General features: G+C 42.1%; 1 protein-coding gene across 1 annotated transcript in view; it reads right to left on the bottom strand.

The window, feature by feature from the left end:
• LOC126355884 (serine/threonine-protein phosphatase rdgC) overlaps nt 1–22253 on the bottom strand; it is a 1775952-nt gene that overhangs the window by 36706 nt on the left and 1716993 nt on the right. The window contains exon 15 of the mRNA XM_050006387.1: nt 10956–11040. Within this exon, the coding sequence (XP_049862344.1) occupies nt 10956–11040 (85 nt within the window). The remainder of the gene's footprint in view (nt 1–10955; nt 11041–22253) is intronic.

The following is a 22253-nucleotide window of genomic DNA, read 5'->3' as shown; positions in this document are numbered from 1 at the left end:
TTTTCCATTTCCAGGAGTGTACGTACGTTGCATTAATATATGAAGTCTGCATACTATTCGTTCAATTCCACTGAAAACTGTTGTAACCGGCAACGGAATAATGGGCGCGACTTCAGGATTTTACTATTCGTACCACCAGTTTCATCAAGTGCTCCATGCCACCTAATTTTGTACAAAGTACTTCTCGATGTACAGAGCAATCAATCTCGTCTGTTGATGATCGTAATTTTTTTGCTCTTTCAATGTCACGTAAATGTTTAAATTTTCTCTGAATGGTACTGTAGTGTCGTTTCACAGCAAATAAGCAGTATCCGTCGCTTGAGTGAATTGAAAATTCTCATCCCTCTCTTCTGTCATTCCCTTTTATTTTAAAGGCTTGCGACGACAGGTCGCTAGACTGCCTCTTTTTGCGCAGACAGTCTGGTCCTGTGAACGTCCTTCAGACCAGCAACAAACAACGATGCGTAATCTGGGCTGACACCATGATTCTGTCGAACTAAGAGACTAAATCCAACCGAAAAATGCCAAATCGCACTGTTAAATAAAATCTCGCGCTACTTCGACTACTTCCGAGAAGGGCCGAACAAAGCCGAATGATAGGTCGGGCCTTGGCACACCCGTGGCCCGAACTTGCTGCACGCGTGAAATATGGCACGCCGTGGGCAGCCCTGCATTAGAACCACCTACGTCCTTTTTTGTTTTTATTTATACAGTCTCGAAACTTATTGACGGGGTAATATGTATAAGTAACTGCTTGTATTATTCAATACTATAAAGAAATGAAAACAATGTCCGAACAGGCCTTGAAGGCCCAACGCTACCGACCGGCCGTCGTGTCATCCTCAGCCCTCAGGCGTCACCGGATGCGGATAAGGAGGGACACGTGATCAGCACACTGCTCTCCCATCCGTTGTCAGTTTTCGTGACCGGTACCGCTACTTCTCAATAAAGTAGCTCTCCTATTGTCCTGAAGATGGCGTAGTGGACCCCACCTGCCAACAGCACTCGGCAGACCAGGACGGTCACCCATCTAAGTGCTAGCCAAACCCGACAGTGCTTAACTTTGGTGATACCACTGCGGCAAGAATTAATCAACAGCATGAATCTTCAAAATAATATAAGCTGAATGGAATCCTCGAGTGCCACTAATGGAAGAGGGATGGCATTGGGAGTGGGTGCGTAGCATAGAGTCGGCGGCAGTCAACAGAGAGCGATGATGTGAGGTAGTCGCATTTCGTGTTGGCTGCGAACGTAACAGCGCTTAATGGCAAGTAATTGCCCTTAATGGGGTGTAGTAGCGCGAAATGGTGCGACGAAATCTAAGCCTGAATTCGACATACCTGGAAACTTAGTTATGTTCTAATTACATTGGCCAGAGTAGAAAGCTTCATATTGCAGATCAATAAAACGGTATTGGGGACCCTGATGGTGAGTGTACATATGCAGTCAGCAGTTGAACGAGGTCGTGTCGTTAGTATCTCTGCTACATGCGTACTCTGCAGTTCACGCCCAAGTGCATGGCAGAAAATTCTTCGAATTATCTTCCGACTATTTTTCTACGGTTCTACTCTCTAACAGTGCGTGGGAAAAAGGAACACTTAAATCTTTCTGTACGAACTCTGTTTTGTCTTATTTTATTGTTATGATCATTCCCTCTATGTGTGTTGGCGGCAATAAAATATTTTCACCTTCAGAGGATCAAGTCGCTGAGTGAAATTTTTTGAAAAGCTCTTGCCGGAACGAAAAACGCCTTTGCTTTTATTATCACCATCCAAATTATTTATCATATTCCTGACATTCTCTCCCATATTTTGGGAGAATACAAAACGTGCTCATTTGAAACTGTTCGAAGTCCTCCGTCAGTCCTGTATGGTAATGATCCCATATAGCACAGCCATACGGTATCAGAGGACGCAAAAGCATCGTGTGGGGAGTGTCTTTAGTAGACCTGCTGCATCTTCTAAGTGTTCTGCCAATAAAACATAATCTATGGCTGGTCTTCCCCACAACATTATCTATGTGATCGTTCCAGCTGAAGTTGTTCGTAAATGTAATTCTTAGCCGGCCGGTGTGGTGGAGCGGTTCTAGGCGCTTCAGACAGGAACCGTGAGACCGCTACGGTCGCAGGTTCGAATCCCGCCTCGGGCATGGATGTGTGTGATGTCCTTACGTTAGTTAGGTTTCAGTAGTTCTAAGTTATAGGGGACTGATGACTTCAGATGTTAAGTCCCATAGTGCTCAGAGCCATTTGAACCATTCTTAGTTACGTAGATCAATTACCGGCCTTTAACCTTGTGTGTATTCTCGTGAAATTGCAATTTAAAGGCTTATTTTTGTACTGCTGTGGATGACCGCACACGTTTCCCTATAACTTTGCAGAGGTTTGAAGATACCCTCGAATCCAAAAAAAGAGCAGAAGATACGCCGCGACGACTGTGGTGGTGTGTTTAGCATTACAGCTGTGGAATAGCCAGTGGATTTAATACTGTTCGCACATCATATGGAGATATCTGGTAGTGGCCAGCAAGCATCTGAACCACTGTCAAACAATGAACTTTTGAAGATCCATAGGTGAATTCTTAACTAGACAATACATTTCTTAAAATCCTGAGAATATTTGGATTTTTACTAACAGCCCCACTCAACAACAAAGGAAAGTCAGCTTGCTCGTCTGTCTCTAATGTTTTAATTTACAAAAGTAGTCAAGCACACATTTTTGTGTACACTCGTCATAAGAACTTTGCTATTTAAGTTCAGTTATTCTTTCTGATAACACATTATAAAATACATAGATATAATGTAACTTCATAGTAACATCGAAAAATCGAAATATTTAGACCAAGTTACTATCTACAGTAATGCTATTAGGTTCAGCCAAAGCGGGATTTATAAGTTTTTAACATTAAAAGAGTCTTTCGTAGGAGTGCAACAACTTTTTGTATGTGCAAATAAATAAAGTGCCAATCTTTACAGTGTTGTTGTTGACCTCATCGGTATAGGTGATCTTCAGTACGTGGTGGCGGTGCATTTACTAAATTTCAACACCATATAGAGAGATCAGATTTGAGAGAAAAATCGGTTTGTTGGTATCAGGGGATATTTTAAGAATGCACCGTTGTGACAGGTAAAGAATGGAAACGGTTGCCAACAGGCGCGTTACGTACTAGGTAATTTCGAGGTTCCTCTTATTTTGTACAGCATTTTCAAAATTAGCATATTATTGAGATTCTGGAACTAGCAGAAGTATACTGAAGTAATGTAATACCACCTAAAATCATGTCGGACGTCCTTTTTCGCGGCTTAGTGCAGCAGTTCGACGAACTCAACAAATGCTGGACGTCGCCTGCAGAAATATTGAGATATGCTCCCTGTACAACCGTCCATAATTGCAAAAGTGTTGCCGGGGCAGGAGTTTGTGCACTAACTGACATCTCGACTAAGTCTCACATACGTCCTATTGGATTCATGCCAGGCGATCTGGCTGCCCAAATCATTCGCTCGAACAGCTCAGTAGGTTCTACAAACCTATCACAAACAGTTGTGGCGTGGTGATAAGGTGTATTGTCATCGTAAAAATTCCATCGTTGTTTTGGAACATGAAGTCCATGAATAAATGCAGGTGGTCTCCAGTTAGATGAACATAACCATTTCCAGTCGATGATCAGTCGAGTTGGACCAGGTTTCCCTGTCCATTCCATGTAAAAACAGCCCACGCCATCATGGAGTGGCTTCGTGGGGTTTGTAGCACACTAGAATCCTAGCATCAGGTTTTACCAGGACACCGTTTTCCAGTCATCTAGGGTTCAACCAACATAGACACGAGCCCAAGAGAGATGCTGCAGGCGATGTCCTGCTCTTAAGAAAAGTACTCGCGTTGGACGTGTCGCAGCTGGTGGTCGTGCGGTAGCGTTCTCGCTTCCGGCGCCCGGGTTCCCGGGTTCGATTCCCGGCGGGGTCAGGGATTTTCTCTGCCTCGTGATGACTAGGTGTTGTGTGATATCCTTAGATTAGTTAGGTTTAAGTAGTTCTAAGTTCTAGGGGACTGACGACCATAGATGTTAAGTCCCATAGTGCTCAGAGGCATTTGAACCATTTTTTGTTGGACGTGTGCTACCATAGGCCATTAACGCCAAGTTTTCGCCGCACTGTCTGAGCCGTGCCGGCTCGTATAGATTGATCGACTGGGTCGGCATAGTGTGATCTTTGGGTTCGGCCGTTGGACGTGGCTTTTGGCCGCGACGGGCGTGTGGCGCTGTGGCGCTAGAAAAGGACAGCCGGAGAGCCGAGCGGCGCGTGAGAATCGCAGGCGAGCGTGGTTGAGCAGGCCAGGGCACGACGCAGAGGTTGTGGTGTGTTTAACACGTTTTCAAGACCGAACCTGGCTTGTAGGGTGGGAACTGGACTCGGCCACGTTACCCGAATCGAGTCGTGTGGCCCTGATTTGGATCTGTAAAGGATTTCATAAAAGATTTGCGTGTTATAGTGTACTGTGGGCGGCACGCTATCCAGCTCGCCCGCTTGCTGTGGGTTCTGGGTCTAGCCGCTTCTGGTCTGGGTCCAGTGGGGCCCCCTTCTGCTACTTTAATTAGCCCGTGTCTATGTGACGTCACCTGTTTTGAAAATGTGTCACGAAGGGGCGTATCTGTTTGTATTTTATTATGTGTTAAAAAAATGTGTGATATCCCCTATTGGTTAAAGTTTATCTCATTATTGTAGTCTCCCTTTGGGAGCTTTACTGTGTACAGAATTTAATTAACTTGCGAGGCACTTAATGCTTGTTTAAAGATTAATGTTGGAATAGGGCGGTTGCCCGTGCTTGTAAAGATTTTTTGCTAACTTACCTTATCACAAAAATTTTAAAAATAAAATTATGTTTTGCCAAAAGAAAAGTTTAAAAAAATGTTGTTGTTATAACTATGAATGTTGCTTATATGGCCCGGCCCTCCCGCTCAACAGCAATTGGCTGATTAGAGTGGATTAACTACCACACTGTCCTAATGGATACGTTCGTCATTCATCCTACACTGATTTCTGCCGCTATTTCACGCCCTGTTACTTGAACCTAAGCTCTGACAACCCTGTGTAAACTCGACTGCTGTCGGTCGTTAGGCCGGCCGCGGTGGTCTCGCGGTTAAGGCGCTCAGTCCGGAACCGCGTGACTAGCGGTCGCAGGTTCGAATCCTGCCTCGGGCATGGATGTGTGTGACGTCCTTAGTTTAGTTAGGATTAAGTAGTTCTAAGCTCTAGGGGACTGATGACCACAGATGTTAAGTCCCATAGTGCTCAGAGCCATTTGAACATTTTTTTTGTCGGTCGTTAAGTGAAGAAAGTCGGCCACTGCGCTGTAGGGGGTGAAAGGTAGCGCATAAAATCTGCGGTTCTCTATACACTTTTGACGCTGTGGATCTCGCAGTATCGAATTCCTTAACGATTCCCGAAACTGAATGTCCCATGTGTCTAGCTTCAACTAAACTTTCCGCTTTGGAAATCTGTTAATTCCTTTCCCGCAGTCATTATCACGTCGGAAACCTTTTCACAAGAATTACACTAGTACAAATGACTGCTGCACCAAGGCACTGCTCTTTTATATCTTGTGTAAGCGATGTTACTGCCATCTTTCGGGCGCATATCGCTATTTCATGATTTTTGTCGGCTCGTTGCGGTTTGCTACCTTAAGCAGTGCTGCAGAATACAGCACCTCCGAGTGAGAAGCTGTTTCCCATGCAAGTGTAGGTAACAGATGTACCAGAAGTTAAGTCTCATAGTGCTCAGAGCCATTTGAACCATTTTGAACTACAACATTGCTTTAATGACTGCACCAAGAGACTTACGGAGAACAGGTAGGGGGATGCCCTACGCATCGATTCGTTAAGATAATCGAGGAAAAAGTGAACTTGTGCAGTCTCAAGTGGGGAGGAGTGATCAGTTGTATTGAGCTTTATACGGAATCGTGGCTAAATTGAGAAGCATTTATTGGCGCTTATCCCTACCGGGGGACCTTGCACGGTGATACGCAAAGTCAGCAGGTAGACAGCCCCAGTGTGACAGAGCTGTCGAGGTGACAGCTTTGAAAACGGATGATGTGCACTCTTATTTTATTTCGAGGGATTAGCCTGTTCTTTCCCGTTTCCTAACGCCAAAACATATAGACTAAGGAACTGAATCAGTTTAAAAATTTAAATGAGACGCCATCAAGATCTTAACATTGTCAGAAACAGTGCGCAAAATCCTAGTGGATAGATCAATGGAGTCTTTGCTTATTCAAAAAGAAAAAAACCTTTGAACTATCGAAATCCGACCAGAAAAGTCATGGAACCGTTACAAGTGGTGACCTAGGTGTCAGAACAATATACCGATTAAACAGCTTATCAGCAGAAATAAGTTTAAAGTGTACTGTAACTGGTACAGGCCACATAATACCAAGTATAATAAAAATAGGTTTACCAAAATTTAATGTGTGTATAAAGAATGTATAGGCTTATTAAAATTTAATGTGTGTGTAAAGACTGTACGGAACGTATACTAAGGAGCAGAGCTAGTGGGTCACAAAGTGGGGACTGTGAGGTGAAATAATGCCTGTGGCCCATCAAGTGCAAATGAACCACCTAAATTTATTATGTATCATCTGTTAGATAGGTAATAATGTGTATGTTTTGTACTCTGTTACTGATTTCGTGTATGCAAAAGAATGTTGTTGTAGGTAGGTGATGTACGTTGGGACAACTGTCTGGTAATGGATAACGTTTCTCCGGCCAGGCAGAGTGCAGTACACCAGAGTGTCAGCAGCGCGATTAGTCTGGCCACCAGAAACATCAACCGACGGGTCGGACATATAAATAACTAATTGTTTAAGTAAGTAAATAACTGGCTCTAAGCACTAGGGGACTTAACATCTCAGTTCGTCAGTCGCGGTTCAAGACTAAGGTGCGTAGAACCGCTCGACCACAGCAGTTGGCCTTACTTAGGTAATAACGTTGTTCAATTATTCTTTCTAATGGTTCAAGATGGTTTTTATATGATCTTAATGGACGGTACCAGTTTGACTAAGACAGGTGGTACCAGTTTGGATAACTGGACGTGGGGGTTGATCCTTCCGTAGATAGTCATAGTAGGTAAGTCAGCTGTCTAGTTGACTCTGAGCTAGTTTCGTGTTGAAGTTAGGGGTTTCGCGACGAATGTTGTATACTGAAAAATACTGTGATCTTTTTCAGAGCAATAAATGGTGGGGCGTAAAGAGGGTCGTTTTTGTAGGATTTAAGTACACACTATTAGTTTGACAAGACGTTATTGGACGCATTATTGTCTAGTATTGACGATTGAATTAGCAATCGGCTTTGTTCCAAATTGGTTGCTTAGAAGAGCAATAGTAATACTGATCAGAACAGTTTAAGGTAGTTGAGTCGTTTCTGGTGTTTTGTTGGATGCTAAGAGTAGGCATGAGTACATTACGTCGACTCAGAGGCAAGCTCATTGCTTGGTAGTACCCATTATCTTCTTACTAAAAAGCGTAATAGTGGAGAGTTCAATTTTGGTATGCCCCAACAGAGAACGAGATCATGTCCCGAATGAGTAACAAAAGTTGGTTACAGAAGAAGCTGTTAACTAAAGCACGAACAGCGCCATTACTCTCTTAAGATTAGCAGTTTTTGGGTGACCGAATCTAAGCTAACATTATAGGGATTTTATGTGGACAGACGCCAACGCCTGAAAAGACTGAGCTTCGTTTTCACAAGTAAAATTAGCGTTTACAGTAGCTTTTTGTTTTTGAATAGGTTGGATTAGTTTAGTGTCTTTGGGAAATTGTACAATAAGCAAGTTCTTCTTATCAGAGCCTCTTGTGTCATAAAGAAAAGAAAAAGAAATGTTTTGTGCAACTTAGGATTTCATCTCAACTCATGTTCAGTTTTACTGAAAGGACCCGAAGTTCATTATAAAATAAATACATGGAAAGGAAAATAACAATCTCCACAGTAATAAGTAAAATATTGAGCAATGCGCTAAGTGATCAAAGATAACAGTAAACTTTCATTAAAAGGCTAACTGTGTTACGATATTAATCTTCCAAAAAGATAATGAATCAAAGAAGCAAACAGTATTCCCTATATACGAAAAGCAAAACTAAACTTAAATTGTATCTAGAACTGTATAAAGACATACACAATACTAAAGTTAAAGAGAAGTTCCTGTGCAATAGACTAAAGAAAAGATTGTCGGTTGGATTATGTCTCTGACTTTATTACTGATATATCTTTGTCCAGTTTGGTAGTAATTTCGAAACGGATGGTAGTGAAGCCTATTTAGTACCTACTCAAACTGGATAATACAGAGTAAATGGTAAACGAAAGGTTGAAAGTGTAACAATTTCAACAATGCATCAACTGCAGTTCATTAAAGCCGGTTCGAAACATACCTGTATTTTCCTTTAAGGCTCAATGAGTCAGAGATATAGCCATTGTTTAATATTCACGATAACTAGAAACTTTGTCTTATTGGACATTCTTGGGCAATTTGCACAAAGTAAATTTGAATTTAATACTTACTGCTGTTATATAGTCAAATACCTAGCTCACTTTTAAAGTGGATTACCGACAGATTGTCAGTAGTTTTACTACACATAGTGCTGAGATTACGAGAAGCAGCGGTAGAAATAATATAAAAAACTAGTACAGCTATATACTAACTTATTGTAGTTCAAAGTACGCTATCGATTGAATGGTAAAATCGTGGATTGTGTTCTGGTTCGCGAAGCATCGTGTTGCGCCGAGATATGTTGGTCGAAAGATACCGAGTTGCATTGTTATGCTGTTTCTATTGCACGCTAACAGCGGATTTCCTTTACAGCCTAGAGCACTACGACGATAAGTATTGAATTTTGGCACATTAAACATTGTCCGTGTGGACAATATATCCTCTAAGACAAAAAAAAGATGCACCACAATAAAATTACCCGGTTGGGACATAAATCGGTAGACGTGACTTTTATATAAAGACGAAAAATCATTACGATTTCAGTAAAAATAGTTCTATTGGAGAGAAACAGTTTCACAAACTGAGAAAGTCAATAATGCGTCAGTCCAACAATCGCCCGTATGCAAGTAATTGTCGGCTTGTCATTGATTATTGTATGTTCTCCTGAGGCACATCGTGCCAAATTATGTCCGTAATGCTACAATAGTTCTCAGTTGGGGAGAGATATGGAGACTTTACTGGCCAAGACAGGGTTTGGCAACCACGAAGACAAGCAATAGAAACTTCCGCCGTTTGCGGGAAGACTTTCCTTCAACAGCAACAAAATGGAGCGTAGCGTAGAATGTCGTCGACGTATTGTTGTGCTGCAAGGGTGAACTGGATGACATTTAAAGCAGTCTTGCTATGAAAACAGATGGCAGCTGAAAGCATCATTCCTGGTTGTCGTGCTTGCAAAACACGTCATCGGCCAGCAAGGTAGCTGTAACTGTATCTCTCTCCAGTTGAGAACGTTTGGAGCTTAATGGTCAGGGCCATCGAACCAGCTCGGCATATTGACGATCTAATTCCCCAATTGGACAGAATTTGGCAACTCGGTCAATCAATGCCAAGCCCCTATAACAGTTTGTGTAAGGGCCAAAGGTGGACTAACGTGTCACTGACTGGCTAAATCTGTGAAGCTCTTTATATTGAAGAAATCATTACATTTTTCTGAAATTGCATTAATTTGTTTGTTTCCACATGTGAATCACATCTACCGATTTCTGTCCAATTCTCATAGTTCTTTCATGGTGGGTGTTTATTTCTTTTTTTTTTCCCTTGAAGAAGAATATTGGGTTAGCAAAAATAAATTTTGAACGTTGAAAGTTCGAATGGAAAAGCTGGGGAACCGTTACATGATCAGAGACTAGACTTGATAGCCATTACCGCCAATACACATCAGTAGCCAAAAAAGACAATTGTTAGTTGGTACGTAAATGAACCAAATTATAATGGTGTGACTATTTTCTGCCGTTCTTTATTATACGTAAACGCAATGTTTAGGCTTACACGACTCCACTCTAAAGGAACTAACACAAGTGCACACGAATTTCACAATTCAGCTCGGACATTCGCTATTTGAGAGGTCTCCCAAGAAAAATAAGTGACCGTAGGACAACGGCTCTTCATGGAAACATTTTTAAAGTCTTTCGGAAAAGAAGTAACGGATAAACCACTGAGAGAAACACATTTTAATTTCAACATGATAGGGTAAAATTTCTTAACTGAATACCATTTTTATGTTCCAAGTTACAAAAGCTGCTCAATGCAACGACTATCTGCATCCACGACAGCTAGGGACCGCACTAGAGACACCCTTTCACAACTGTTCGCAGTACTTTTCGAACGTAGGACCATGTAATGATCAGCTGTTCGTGAAACAGTTTGTGCACCATTTGAAAATCGCACATTGCGTCCAGCATTCCCAGCCATGCCAACCGTAGCTTCTTCAGCGATCTGTGACGCAATTGGACGTCGGTCTCCCTCAGGAGTAATTCCCAGATCACCAGTTATTCGAACTTTCGAATCGCGTTCTTCAGCCTCGGTGCGGAAATAGAGCCTCTCCGCATTCCTTTAATGAATCGATACTTGCAAAGGGCAGCAACACTACTGCTCTTGTTTTGATAAAACAACTTTGCAAATAAAGCCCTGCTCACATTGTCCACACCCATACGTACTGCAATTGGAATGCACACTAATGCCTGTGTTTCAACCCCGCCTCGCCGTAACAATACCGGTGCCTTACGGCAAGTCATGATAGTATCACTACTAACAACGCACATCCTACAATGCCCAATATGAAGATAGTTCCTACTTTGTTTGGTACCTACACAGTAAATATTTTTCTGTCTACTCTGGTTCAAGCAGAGAGGTTGCGTTATAAACACACTATATTCTGGAAGGGAAATCACAAAGAAAGAAACACTGTCTTTCGATTCTCCACATACCTGAATTGTCTTTGTCTATTATCCTGAAGATGGCTTCCAAGCTCGATTTGTTTCTATACAGCGTTTCAGCCACCGTTGTCTCGGTCTGAAAAGAAAAGTATGAACATGGCAAAATTAGTAAGAAAGAAAATGAACTTCATAGTCAATATTAAGACAGTACTGTTTTGAATGGCTATCATCCTACTGATACAGTAAAATTAATTCACTGATTAAAGAAGTCACTCCAATGCATCCGAATAAAATTACTTATGTCTTTGTTAATAAATTGAATGACGGCATTATTTTCATTTTTCAGTAAAGTATCTTCCAGATTTGCACTTGTTACTGGAGCCCATTTCTATCAACAGAACCCTGTTCCGCTGTGCTTTCTTTCAAATATTTCATCATTAGGTTGACATTTTATAGCTAGACCGCTCAGCGGAAAGCATAGGTTTATAAATTTCAGGGACGAAAGTAACTTTCACTTCACATATCTCTACCAAGTAACATACGTCGATTAAGCTTGCCAATTACATTCTGTACCACAATGTAGTACAGAAAGCAACCTAAAAGGAAATACGCAGTGAGCCAATAAGAGGAATCAAAATAACAAAAACTATAATTACACTTGATTGATGATGGTCCACTGAACATTAAAACAGCGGAACATGATACATAATACGGTGTATGATCACCAGGGACGGATATGAATACTGTGAACCGTAGTCCCACGCTGGCCACAAGGTTTTTAAGGAGCTATTATGGTTGTTGTTGTTGTGGTCTTCAGTAATGAGACTGGTTTGATGCAGCTCTCCATGCTACTCAATGCTGCGCAACGTTCTTCATCTCCCATTACCTACTGCAACCTACATCCTTCTGAATCTGATTATTGTATTCTTCTCTTGGTCTCCCTCAACAAATTTTACCCTCCATGCCTCAGAACATGTCCTACCAACCGATACCTTCTTCTATTAAAGTTGTGACACAAACTCCTCCCCAATTCTATTCAATATCTCCTCATTAGTTATGTGATCTACCCAGCTAATCTTCAGCGTTCTTCTGTAGCACCACGTTTCGAAAGTTTCTATTCTCTTCTTGTCCAAACTATTTATCGTCCATGTTTCACTTCCATACATGGCTACACTCCATACAAATACTTTCAGAAACGACTTCCTGACACTGAAATCTATAGTCGACGTTAACAAATTTCTCTTCTTCAGAAACGCTTTCCTTGTCATTGCCAGGCTACATTTTATATCCTCTCTACTTCGACCATCATCAGTTATTTTGCTCCCCAAATATCAAAACTCATTTACTACTTTAAGTGTCTTATTTCCTAATGTAATTCCCTCAGCATCACCCGACTTAATTCGACTACTTTCCATTATCCTCGTTTTGCTTTTGTCGATGTTCATATTATGCCTTCCTTTCAAGACACTGTCCATTCCGTTCAACTGCTCTTCCTAGTCCTTTGCTGTCTCTGACAGAATTGCAATGCCATTGGCATATCTCAAAGTTTTTATTTCTTCTCCGTGGATTTTAATACCTACTCCGAATTTTTATTTTGTTTCCTTTGGTGCTTGCTCAGTATACAGATTGAATGACATCGGGAATAGGCTATAACCCTGTCTCACTCCCTTCAGAATCATTGGTTGCCTTTCATACCCCTCGAGTCTTATAACTGCCACCTGGTTTGTGTACAAATTGAAAATAGCCTTTCGCTCCCTGTCATTTACCCCTGCCATCTTCACAATTTGAAAGAGAGTATTCCAGTCAACATTGTGAAAAGTTTTCTCTAAGTCTACAAATCCTAGAAACGTTGGTTTGCCTTTCCTTAATCTATCTTCTAAGATACGTCGTAGAGTCAGTATTGCCTCACGTGTTCCAATATTTATACGGAATCCAAACTGATCTTCCCCGAGGTTGGCTTCTACCAGTTTTTCCATTGGTCTGTAAAGAATTCGCGTTAGTATTTTGTAGCCGTGACTTATTAAGCTGACAGTTCGGTAATTATCACATCTGTCAACACCTGCTTTCTTGCTATTATGGTAGGGCATTCTATTCCTCCATCAGCGCAGTTTATAAGTGCTGGGTGGTCGTCGGCACTCGTGGACGTGCTGCAATGTCTCCTGAACGCATCCCACACGTGCCAGATAGGATTTAAGTCTTTAAATCTGGCGAACGGACAGATCAACCCATATCCCCACGTTCTTCGAGCTCCTCCAAATGCGTAGTTCGATGAGAGCACGCACCTTCTGCCACAAACATGAAATTAGGACAGAGTGCCCCCCCCCCCCCCCCCTGAAAAGACGCAGGTTAGGAAGGAGTGCAGTGTCACAATAACACTGAGCAGAGAGTGTAACGTGTTCAGAGATCTGCAGGCCAGTACGGCCGTGTAACTCGGTGACTCAGCGTAACATCTGGTCCACCAAAAGTATCACGTTCGACAACGCTTCTGGGTATAAAAACAGTTTTGGTGGTCCACGTGTTATAGTATGATGAGGCATAGTGTTGCGTGACCTGCTATCTTTGAACGCAGCACACTCACTAGTCAAATTAATTTTGGCACTACACCTTCCTCATGCGAGTCTTTCCAGTGGTGCTTTATGGATGGGAATACGCGATTGCATCGAACCGCGTGTATGGAGGAGTTCTTGGAATGGGAGGATATTCGGCGAATGGATTGGTAGGCCTGGCTCGACATAAATATCACCCGGCACGTATGGGATGCGTTGGGCATACGTACGTGCACATGCACCAACCACTATCCAGGTGTGGAGGAATGGAACATCCTACACAACAACTCCTTACCAACCTTGTCGTCAGCAATGGAGCAAGTTCCAGAGCATTCACAGCTGTTTGTGGTGATCACACACACTATTAACAACTGTATCGCGCCTTTTGTATCGTTCAGGGCTCCATGATTAATCAAACTGACTTCAATGTCATTATTGCCTTTGAATAAAAGTTTCATTTCTGTTCGTCTTACAGCATATTTCATTTCCCTTCTGTACCATACTGTACCACTTCATTCTACGCATGGTCCAAGTTCCATCGAACTGCATTTCTTGGTAATGAGACGTCGCGCGGAAGTTAGTACTTAAGTTTGTTTGCGTGGCCATCCTCCGCAGCAAGCACAGAAATACTTGTTTTGAAAATAATACCGCCTTTTCCTGCTGCAGGAAAACAAGTATTAGTAATTAAGTTTAGCATGCAAGTGTACTACCTTGACTCAAAGGCAATCTGTTTTTATGAAGGAGTATAGGCAGTCGGCGAAAACTGGTGTCTACGCCAGCTAGTAATCTGTAGCTAATACACTAATTATAGTTGTTTGCCACCCGTGTATCGCTAGGTCACAGTGATTTAGCAATTCTTATTATTGGCTGGTAAAGCACAAGGTCAGGTTACATACTACAATAGCTACTCTTTATGTATGTTAGACAGTCACTGCTCTGTTAACCGACGACTTCAGCAATGTGCTAGAACACCTGCTTACTCAAGTAATTCATTAACTGAAGCAGACTAGTAAAATGATTTAATACAGATAGAAATTGCGTCAACTTCTAGGAGAGTGAGAGATGAATGGAACAAGTACAGATGAATATATTTATGTGGAAAAGAAAATCTTTGTGGTCTTGGGAAACCATGTTGTCAGATCCGGGTAAACGAAACAGGTATTGAAACTGTAACTATACGATAAGTGAACAGCTGACTGTGTTTACTAGGTGCCTCCCAAGTAGGCCATTATTTCTATACGAACAAAGACGAAGCCAACAGTTTATTAGGCTTATATGCATAAGAGACAAGCCGACAATTGGTTAAGCTTAGGTGCATAACTCTCAAGCTATAAAACTTTCGAATTAATGGAACATGAGGGACATCATAACTGTTTTAATTAAAAGAGTCAGAGAATCCGAGGCAAAGAGAAGGAATGCTTACCTCTCTGATTTTGCCATAGTTTTCAGCTAGTCTCGTATCACCCTATTAGGAATAACCAGAACGTTTTCTACGGCCACTAAGGGGAAAAAATGCAAAATGGATCATACTTTCGTTAACCATACGTTTACAAACCAGATACTGGATAGCAGCACATAAGCAGATGCTCCAGAATCTGATACGGATTCGAATCATGAGCAGACAGTTACTTAGGATAAGCGTAAGGGGAAAGAGGTAGGGTTAAAATTATAGACACAAGTGGCTGCATATCAGAAAGTGGAATGCTGGAGTATAAAACAAGGTACGAAGAGTTCTGCAGTCTGGGACTTTGAAAAGAAAGTTATGAGAAGCACTTTACAACAAAATTAAAGGATCACACTTTTTAAACCCCTAATAGTCTCCCACCCCGAATTTTGAAATTTGGCACAAATTGTAAGGTGTCAGGCAAATCCAACACTTTCCATGGAAACCCTGACATGATCAGCAAATCCAGTAGTATGTCACATAGCTGCGAATGACATTAAATTAACTAAAGTAATACGAATAACGAGTGAGCAAATGGAATACCACAGACTAACACAAGAATGCGTAAATGCATGTCATACCTTCCCACCGTGAGACAGACGCAGTTCCGAGGGGAGAAACGAGAACAGAACCCAAGAGCAGAACCGTCTTAAACTAGAAGGCCCTACGATAAGGGACGGACTGGACACCCACGTCGCCAGCCTACCGCTAAGACCACACCATCCGCACGTTTTAGCGTGAGCCTTTTTCGCATCTCTGTTACGTCAAGGACCACCCCCCAGCCCATGTTAAAAGCTAGAGCCCTCCAGAAAAACAGTATAGATCTTACGATAACGCTAAAAGGACCACACCAGCTGCAAGTTTTAGCGTGAGACTTTTTCACGTCTCTGTTACGTTGCAAACTTTAAAAACATTGCCCCACCACGAAAAGTATAACGTTTCTCATTGGATAGACAGAATTTTGTAGGTGGAGCTTAAGGTTAACATTGAGACCCTGATTGGTCGGATGAAAACACAGCCAGGTAGTTTTTTTAAACCAACTTCGGTAAATGGTAGTAAGGAGAAGTTAGGAGGAGAATTAGTTCCGAGTTGGCGAGGTGAGCGGAGCTGTGCTGCCCGCGGCCCCGTGACAAGGTAATGAACGCACGCGATGGCGCATAAAGCTTCACTCAGAACTGCAGAAGTCTCATCTGTTACACCCCCTTTTTGCGTAATACTAGTGTCGATCGTAAATTAAAGCTCATGGTGTTCACATTGGCACTTGAAGTAAAAATCTGAAACGCGATGATTTCTCTGTTATATAATTATTGAGAAGCCACATCAGCCACTGTAATTTACGACAAGTTGGATAAGTAATTAAAGATAATTGAGGGTCACTGTAGAGCATTTTGATAGTTTTCTCTCTTGTGAAACTTAATTTAAACCTAGATTATAGATGTGATATGGCATAGGTCATCCTTCGTTCCATTGTAGAACTTGGAAACCCACTCAGCGAATATTCGTTAACATTTTTGTGGAATGCAGATGGTTTTTTACCATCCTGTATTGAAACACTTCCTTTTATCAATAGTGCAATTTATAAACAATGTTTTGTGCGTAGAATAAAATTTCCAATGGTAAACTTAACTGCTTTCTCGACGTTATTTTACCAGCTAACTAAAAATAGGAAAGCCTTGAACGCCTTCCACTAAATTTAGTTAGTATTAAGATTCTTTTACAGGGAGTGCAGTGGAGCTGACGCTGAGATCATTTAGTATTTGGTTATATCATCGCTAGTCTCACTGAACTCTTCTGAATTCTACATGTCATGTGTGGTCTGGCGTCTCCTTACCAGCAACAGGTCCCAGGATCAAACTAGTTAATTCCCTAAAAAACACGCTCAGAACGTCGTTGCGCGAAAGTGGTAGGGAGACACGATACGGAACAGACACCACCATGAATGTTTAGAAAATGTGCCTACAATCGTCCTCTGTAATGATGCGAAAGCTGTTTGGCACTCTCCTACGTCACCATTGTGTGTTAATTAGACACATTGCCTCCAAATTGGACAACAGTTCTGTCCTACGTCACAGTGGACGTGTCGCATGGTGGGAAGGTCGTCACATTCCGTCATACCTACATTTCACCACTCCCCATGACGCATCTGTGATAAAGGTCAAGCCGCGACACCCGGCGTTGAAATACGCTATTTTCTTATGGGTGGAGTACCACTGCTCACAAGCGACAAGAAAAGACCTCAGGGAGTGGCATGAAGGACGTCAGTGAAATCACCCCTTTCAGCATGAAAGGGGTGATTTGATAACTTTCGACACGGCTGCAACAACTGGGTGTTTCATCCCTACTTTATGGACGTTGTGACGCTGCAGCCTCACTAAATGTGATATGAAGTTTCTGGGGTGTAGGGGAGGGGGGGTTGCAACAAAAACATTACCGTGAATATAACGACACAGAACCCTCTACCATCCTGCAGTTCAGCGAACCTTCGTTGCCATCCACCACCTTCGTCGAGTGCGTTACAAATGTACAGGGTGGCAGGTATTGAACTACATGAAATACAACCTTCGTAACTCCTGAACCGTTAGCATCAGGACGTTCAAACTGCACCGCTGACAGAGGGGAATGATTAGAATTAATATGCGCATGGTTCGGTTTAGCCTTCTTTCATTTGGATGGGTTCGTCAAAAAGCAAAATTGGCGCATTTGGGAAACTGTGAATCCGCATTTCACGATCGAGGAGTCTCTTCATCCTCAACGATTGATTGTGTGGTGTACAATGTCTAGTCAAGGAATAATCGATGCGATATTCCTTGATGACACGGTGACTACAGAACGGTACGTGAACGTTTCGGAATATGATTTCATCTCCATTGTCCAAAGTGACCCTGATTTCTACAAGATATGGTTCACGCATGACGGAGCTCGACACCATCAAAGAACGAATGTGTTTGGTGTCCTGGAGGAGCACTTTGTGGAGAGCATTCTGACTCTGATGTACCCAGAGGCCACTGACATCAGCCTCGATAGGTCGCTATATTCTCCGGATCTGAACAGTTGTGCCTCCTTTTTGCGCGGCTATGTTAAAAACAAGGTGTACAGCAGCAACCCGAAAACCGTTGCTGAGCTGAAGACTCCCATTCAGTTCATCGACAGCATCGATGTTCCTACACTTCAGCGGATCACGCACAATTTCACTCTTAGTCTGCGCCACATCACCGCCAATGATGGGGCAGTCATATCAAACACGTCATAACTTAAATCTGGTATAGTGACGTTTACATGTTGAATAAAGTGTGTCCAAGCCCTAGTTTGTAAGTAATTTACGTTTTTTCCCATAGTTCAATAAATGTCACCCTGTACCCGTCACAAACTAGTAAAACATATTCAACCTTAAGGCAGTTTTAGCGCCTTAAGGCACGCAGACCTCATCTAACACGTGTCAAAGGGTTTGTCGAACCCTGAAAGGATAGGAACCCCGCGAGGCGGAATGTTTCTCACAGGTAACGAGCTCAGCAGAGATGCTTGGGTGGCTCTGAGAGTACTGCCGAACTGTACTGCATCCACTCGTGATCACACCACAGGACGGAGCAAAAATGGAATGATAATGGAGCATAAAATTATTTTCTTATTAGGATTACGTTCAAATTTCATCGATTGGTTTTGAACGGTACCTAGTGTTTCCATCCTGTATACCGGAGCAAAAACTACGTGTCAGATCCCATTCAAAAGATTCCAGCCTAACGACGGGATGAAACACCGAGGAGTTGGCAGTAATATGGAACGTTGCCAAGGACATCGTCCTGCTGCTAATCGCTCTACGAACTGTCGTTGTCGAGAGTGAAATGTGTGGGAATCAACGTCCCAGGGAAAGGGGCGGTTTCCTTCACGCCCTTTATGGTACCCCCTGAGGTCTTTTCGTATTGACTCTGAGCGGCGGTGTGCATAAAATGTTATCCACCGCCACTCACAAGAAAAATGCATAATTTCAATGTTGGGTGTCACGGTTCTGAGCTCCACTGTGCAGACGTGAACAGAAGCGATGAAATGTGGGTAAGGCAGAGTGTGACGTCCTCCCCATCGTGTGGCACGTCCATGGTGGTGTTGGGCAGAGCTATCGTGGCTTCTGGTGTGGACGTGATAGACAAGGGTTATGCGGAAAGTAAGGAACGGCTGCTCGCGAAATGGAAAATACAGTGAAAATTTGAATCTGATGAAGCTTTGCACAGATGCATTGTGCAATGCGCCTAGTACACCTGTCGATCGCATCATGTCCCTGTTTTCATTCTGAGCTCACAGTGAGAATGTAAAGATGGCTAGAAATTAGCGTCTCCAGCCAAGTATGAGGGACTGGTGAAAGATTTCGCCTGAAGCTATGCAATCCACAGAACATAACTGTCATGTGATTACTTCTACACGACAATTCTCGGCCGCACTCGGCAGGAGCGATGATGATGCTCCTGCAACGTTTTCGATGGGAAGTGTTTGACCACCCACAGCCCGTAATTGGCTACCCCTGAGGTTCATCTCTGCTCAAAAGAAGCGCTGGCTGTGAAGACAATATTTTGAGACAGTCAACGAGCTGCAGTCCAGAGTAGAAAATTGTTAAAAAGCACTGGCAGCTGTCTTCTATATTGAAGGAATTGAAAAGTTGTACATTGCTACGACAGATGTCTGAATCTAAGCGGCGAGTGTGTACAGAAGTAGCTGGAAGGTGTAGCTAACCGTTACTTTGGTTTCCATTCCGCGACCTATCGTTCGTTACCTTACGAATAGCTCTGGTAACTAACCCACCTTGCAACTCACAGAAACTCCTGGTTAGTTTCTGAAGCGTCATCGAGCCCGTGAGTGACATTACAGGGCGCCATGCCTTTGCACCATTACAGAGGAAGTTGTAGGCACCTTCGTGCTGAATTTCATACTTATAATTCGGAGCGAAATACAGTTATCGGAATGGAAGAAAGATATGGGGTTTCGAAAAGTCATAATTTAATTTCGCTGCGCAGTGTAAATCCGCAAGTACTGAAAACGGTATCAGCTCAATAAATGTCTTAATACGAAAAATGTTCATGGGTATCACTTTCAGCTCACGAAGAAAGAGTAAACAGATAAAAAGAATCCATCGACATCGTTTAAAAGACGGAGTACTTTCCTCGTACAGGAAGAGATATGGTACGTTAGTGATCCTTATTGTAATCTGAGACTCCTTTCAAACAATGGAAGATGGAAGTTGTTTGTGGTCTCCTTTATATATAGAGGAGTGAATGGTTTTTAAATTAATATTACGCCCAACACTTAAGGATCAAGAGACAAATCTTTTGAAATGTATGTAAAATTAAAACAAGATGCAATCATAAACCAGGAGGTGAGAAAGGGAGCCACTTATCTCTGAATCTCTTTAATACATTTAGTGACGTAGTTATAAAAATCTGGATAAGCGACAAACAATTTTATAATTACTAATACAATTGTAAATAGTGTTGAATTTTATGAGGGCCAAACTTTATTCAAACTCAACAACACGACCTGGTAGCCACTATACAGCAGCTGCAACCTAGAGATACCCGTCAATAAAACTTAAGTACTGGCTCACGAGGGAACTCTAATCTGTTCAGAGATTGTAATTCAAAACAGTTTATGAGTATTATCTTATGATCATGTTTAAGAGTTGAGAAGAAATGTTCCAGTTGCTGTGTGGCACTCTAATGAGAACGCTTGCCAACGCAATACGAAAAGAGACATAGTTAGAAACAATGTGATGGCAGTCGCTGTGATGTTTTTTGGTTGTGAGAATTGGTCTTCGATCAGAAAGAATAAGTCAGCTCTGAAGAGCTAAAATGAAGTTTCTGTAAAGCTCCGCGGGTATTTAAAAACTGAAAAAAAAGTAATATGAAAAAAGAAAACCTCTTGTAGGATCATCTCTTACAAATGGAAGAAAAAGGGTCTGCAAGAAGGGGTGCATTACACAAACCGAGATGGAACCCGAGAAGAAATGGGCGTGAGACCATGAAATTTATAGTTGAATGGAACGAAAAAACTGATAGGGGACATATTTCTTACAGGAAGAATATAGACAACCGCATGATGGATTTGATAGTTTTCAGATATCCATGAAGCAAGTGCCTGGCAGAGGGTTCAATGAACCACCTTCAAGCTGTCTACCGTTCCACTCTCGAACGACGCTCGGGAGAAACGAGCACTTAAATTTTTCTGTGTGAGCCCTGAATTCTCTTTTTTATCGTGATGATCATTTCTCCCTATGCAGGTGGGTGTCGACAGAATGTTTTCGAAATCGGTGGAGAAAACTAGTGATTGAAATTTCATCAGAATATCCAGCGGCAATGAAAATTACCTTTGTTTTAATGATTCCCATTCCAATTCACGTATCATGTCTGTGGTATTATCACAAATACAAAACGAGCTACCCTTCTTTGAACATTCTCGATGTCATCCGTCAGTCCCACATGATGCGGATCCCACACCGCACATCAATACTCCAGAAGGGTGGTGCAAACAGTCTCTTTAGAGGACCTGTTACACCTTCTAATTGTTCTACCAACGAATCGCAGCCTTAGGATTCCTCTACCCACAATATTTTCTATGCGATCATTCCAACTTAGGTTATTTGTAATTGTAATCCCTAAGTATTTAGTTGAATTTACAGCCTTCAGATTTGTGTGACTTATCGTTTAATCAAAATTTAGCAGATTTCTTTTAGTACTAATGTGAATAACTTCACACTTTTCTTTACTCTGGGTCAATTACCACTTTTAGCACCATGTAGATATCTAAATCAATTAGCAATTCGTTTTGGTCATCTGATGACTTAACAAGACGGTAAATGACAGCATCATCTGCAAACAATCTAAGACGGCGATTCAGGTTGTCTCCTACATATGCCGTCAATATAGGAACAATAGAAGGCCCCCAACACTTCCTTGGGGAACGCCGGTCATTGTTTCTGTTTTACTCGATGACTTTCAGTCTATTACTACGAACTGTGACTTTTCTGACAGGAAATCACTAATCGAGTCGTACAACCGAGGCAGTTTGATTAGAAGACGCTTGTGAGCAACGGTGTCGAAAGCCTTCTGGAATTATGAAAATATGGAATCAAGTGGATATCCCCTGTCGGTAGCACTCATTACAGGTTACGAAGATTGTTCATTGAAACTCATAAATTTCAACCCAAAATCAGCTGTTATTCATGACCTCTTTCAGAAACCTGTTAATAAAGATGTAAAGTAACCAATTAGTCTGCTGTTATCGTGAATTTTTGGGAACAGCACCACTGAGATATGTTAAAGAATTCTCATTTATTAGGACTTTTCATCTACTCTAAGCGTTTTATTTCATGAGGCACTA

Source organism: Schistocerca gregaria, chromosome 3 (assembly GCF_023897955.1).
Source record: "Schistocerca gregaria isolate iqSchGreg1 chromosome 3, iqSchGreg1.2, whole genome shotgun sequence".
In the NCBI taxonomy this organism is placed as follows: Eukaryota; Metazoa; Arthropoda; class Insecta; order Orthoptera; family Acrididae; genus Schistocerca; species Schistocerca gregaria.
Note: the sequence above shows the minus strand (reverse complement) of the source record. Positions and strands in the feature narration are given on the sequence as shown.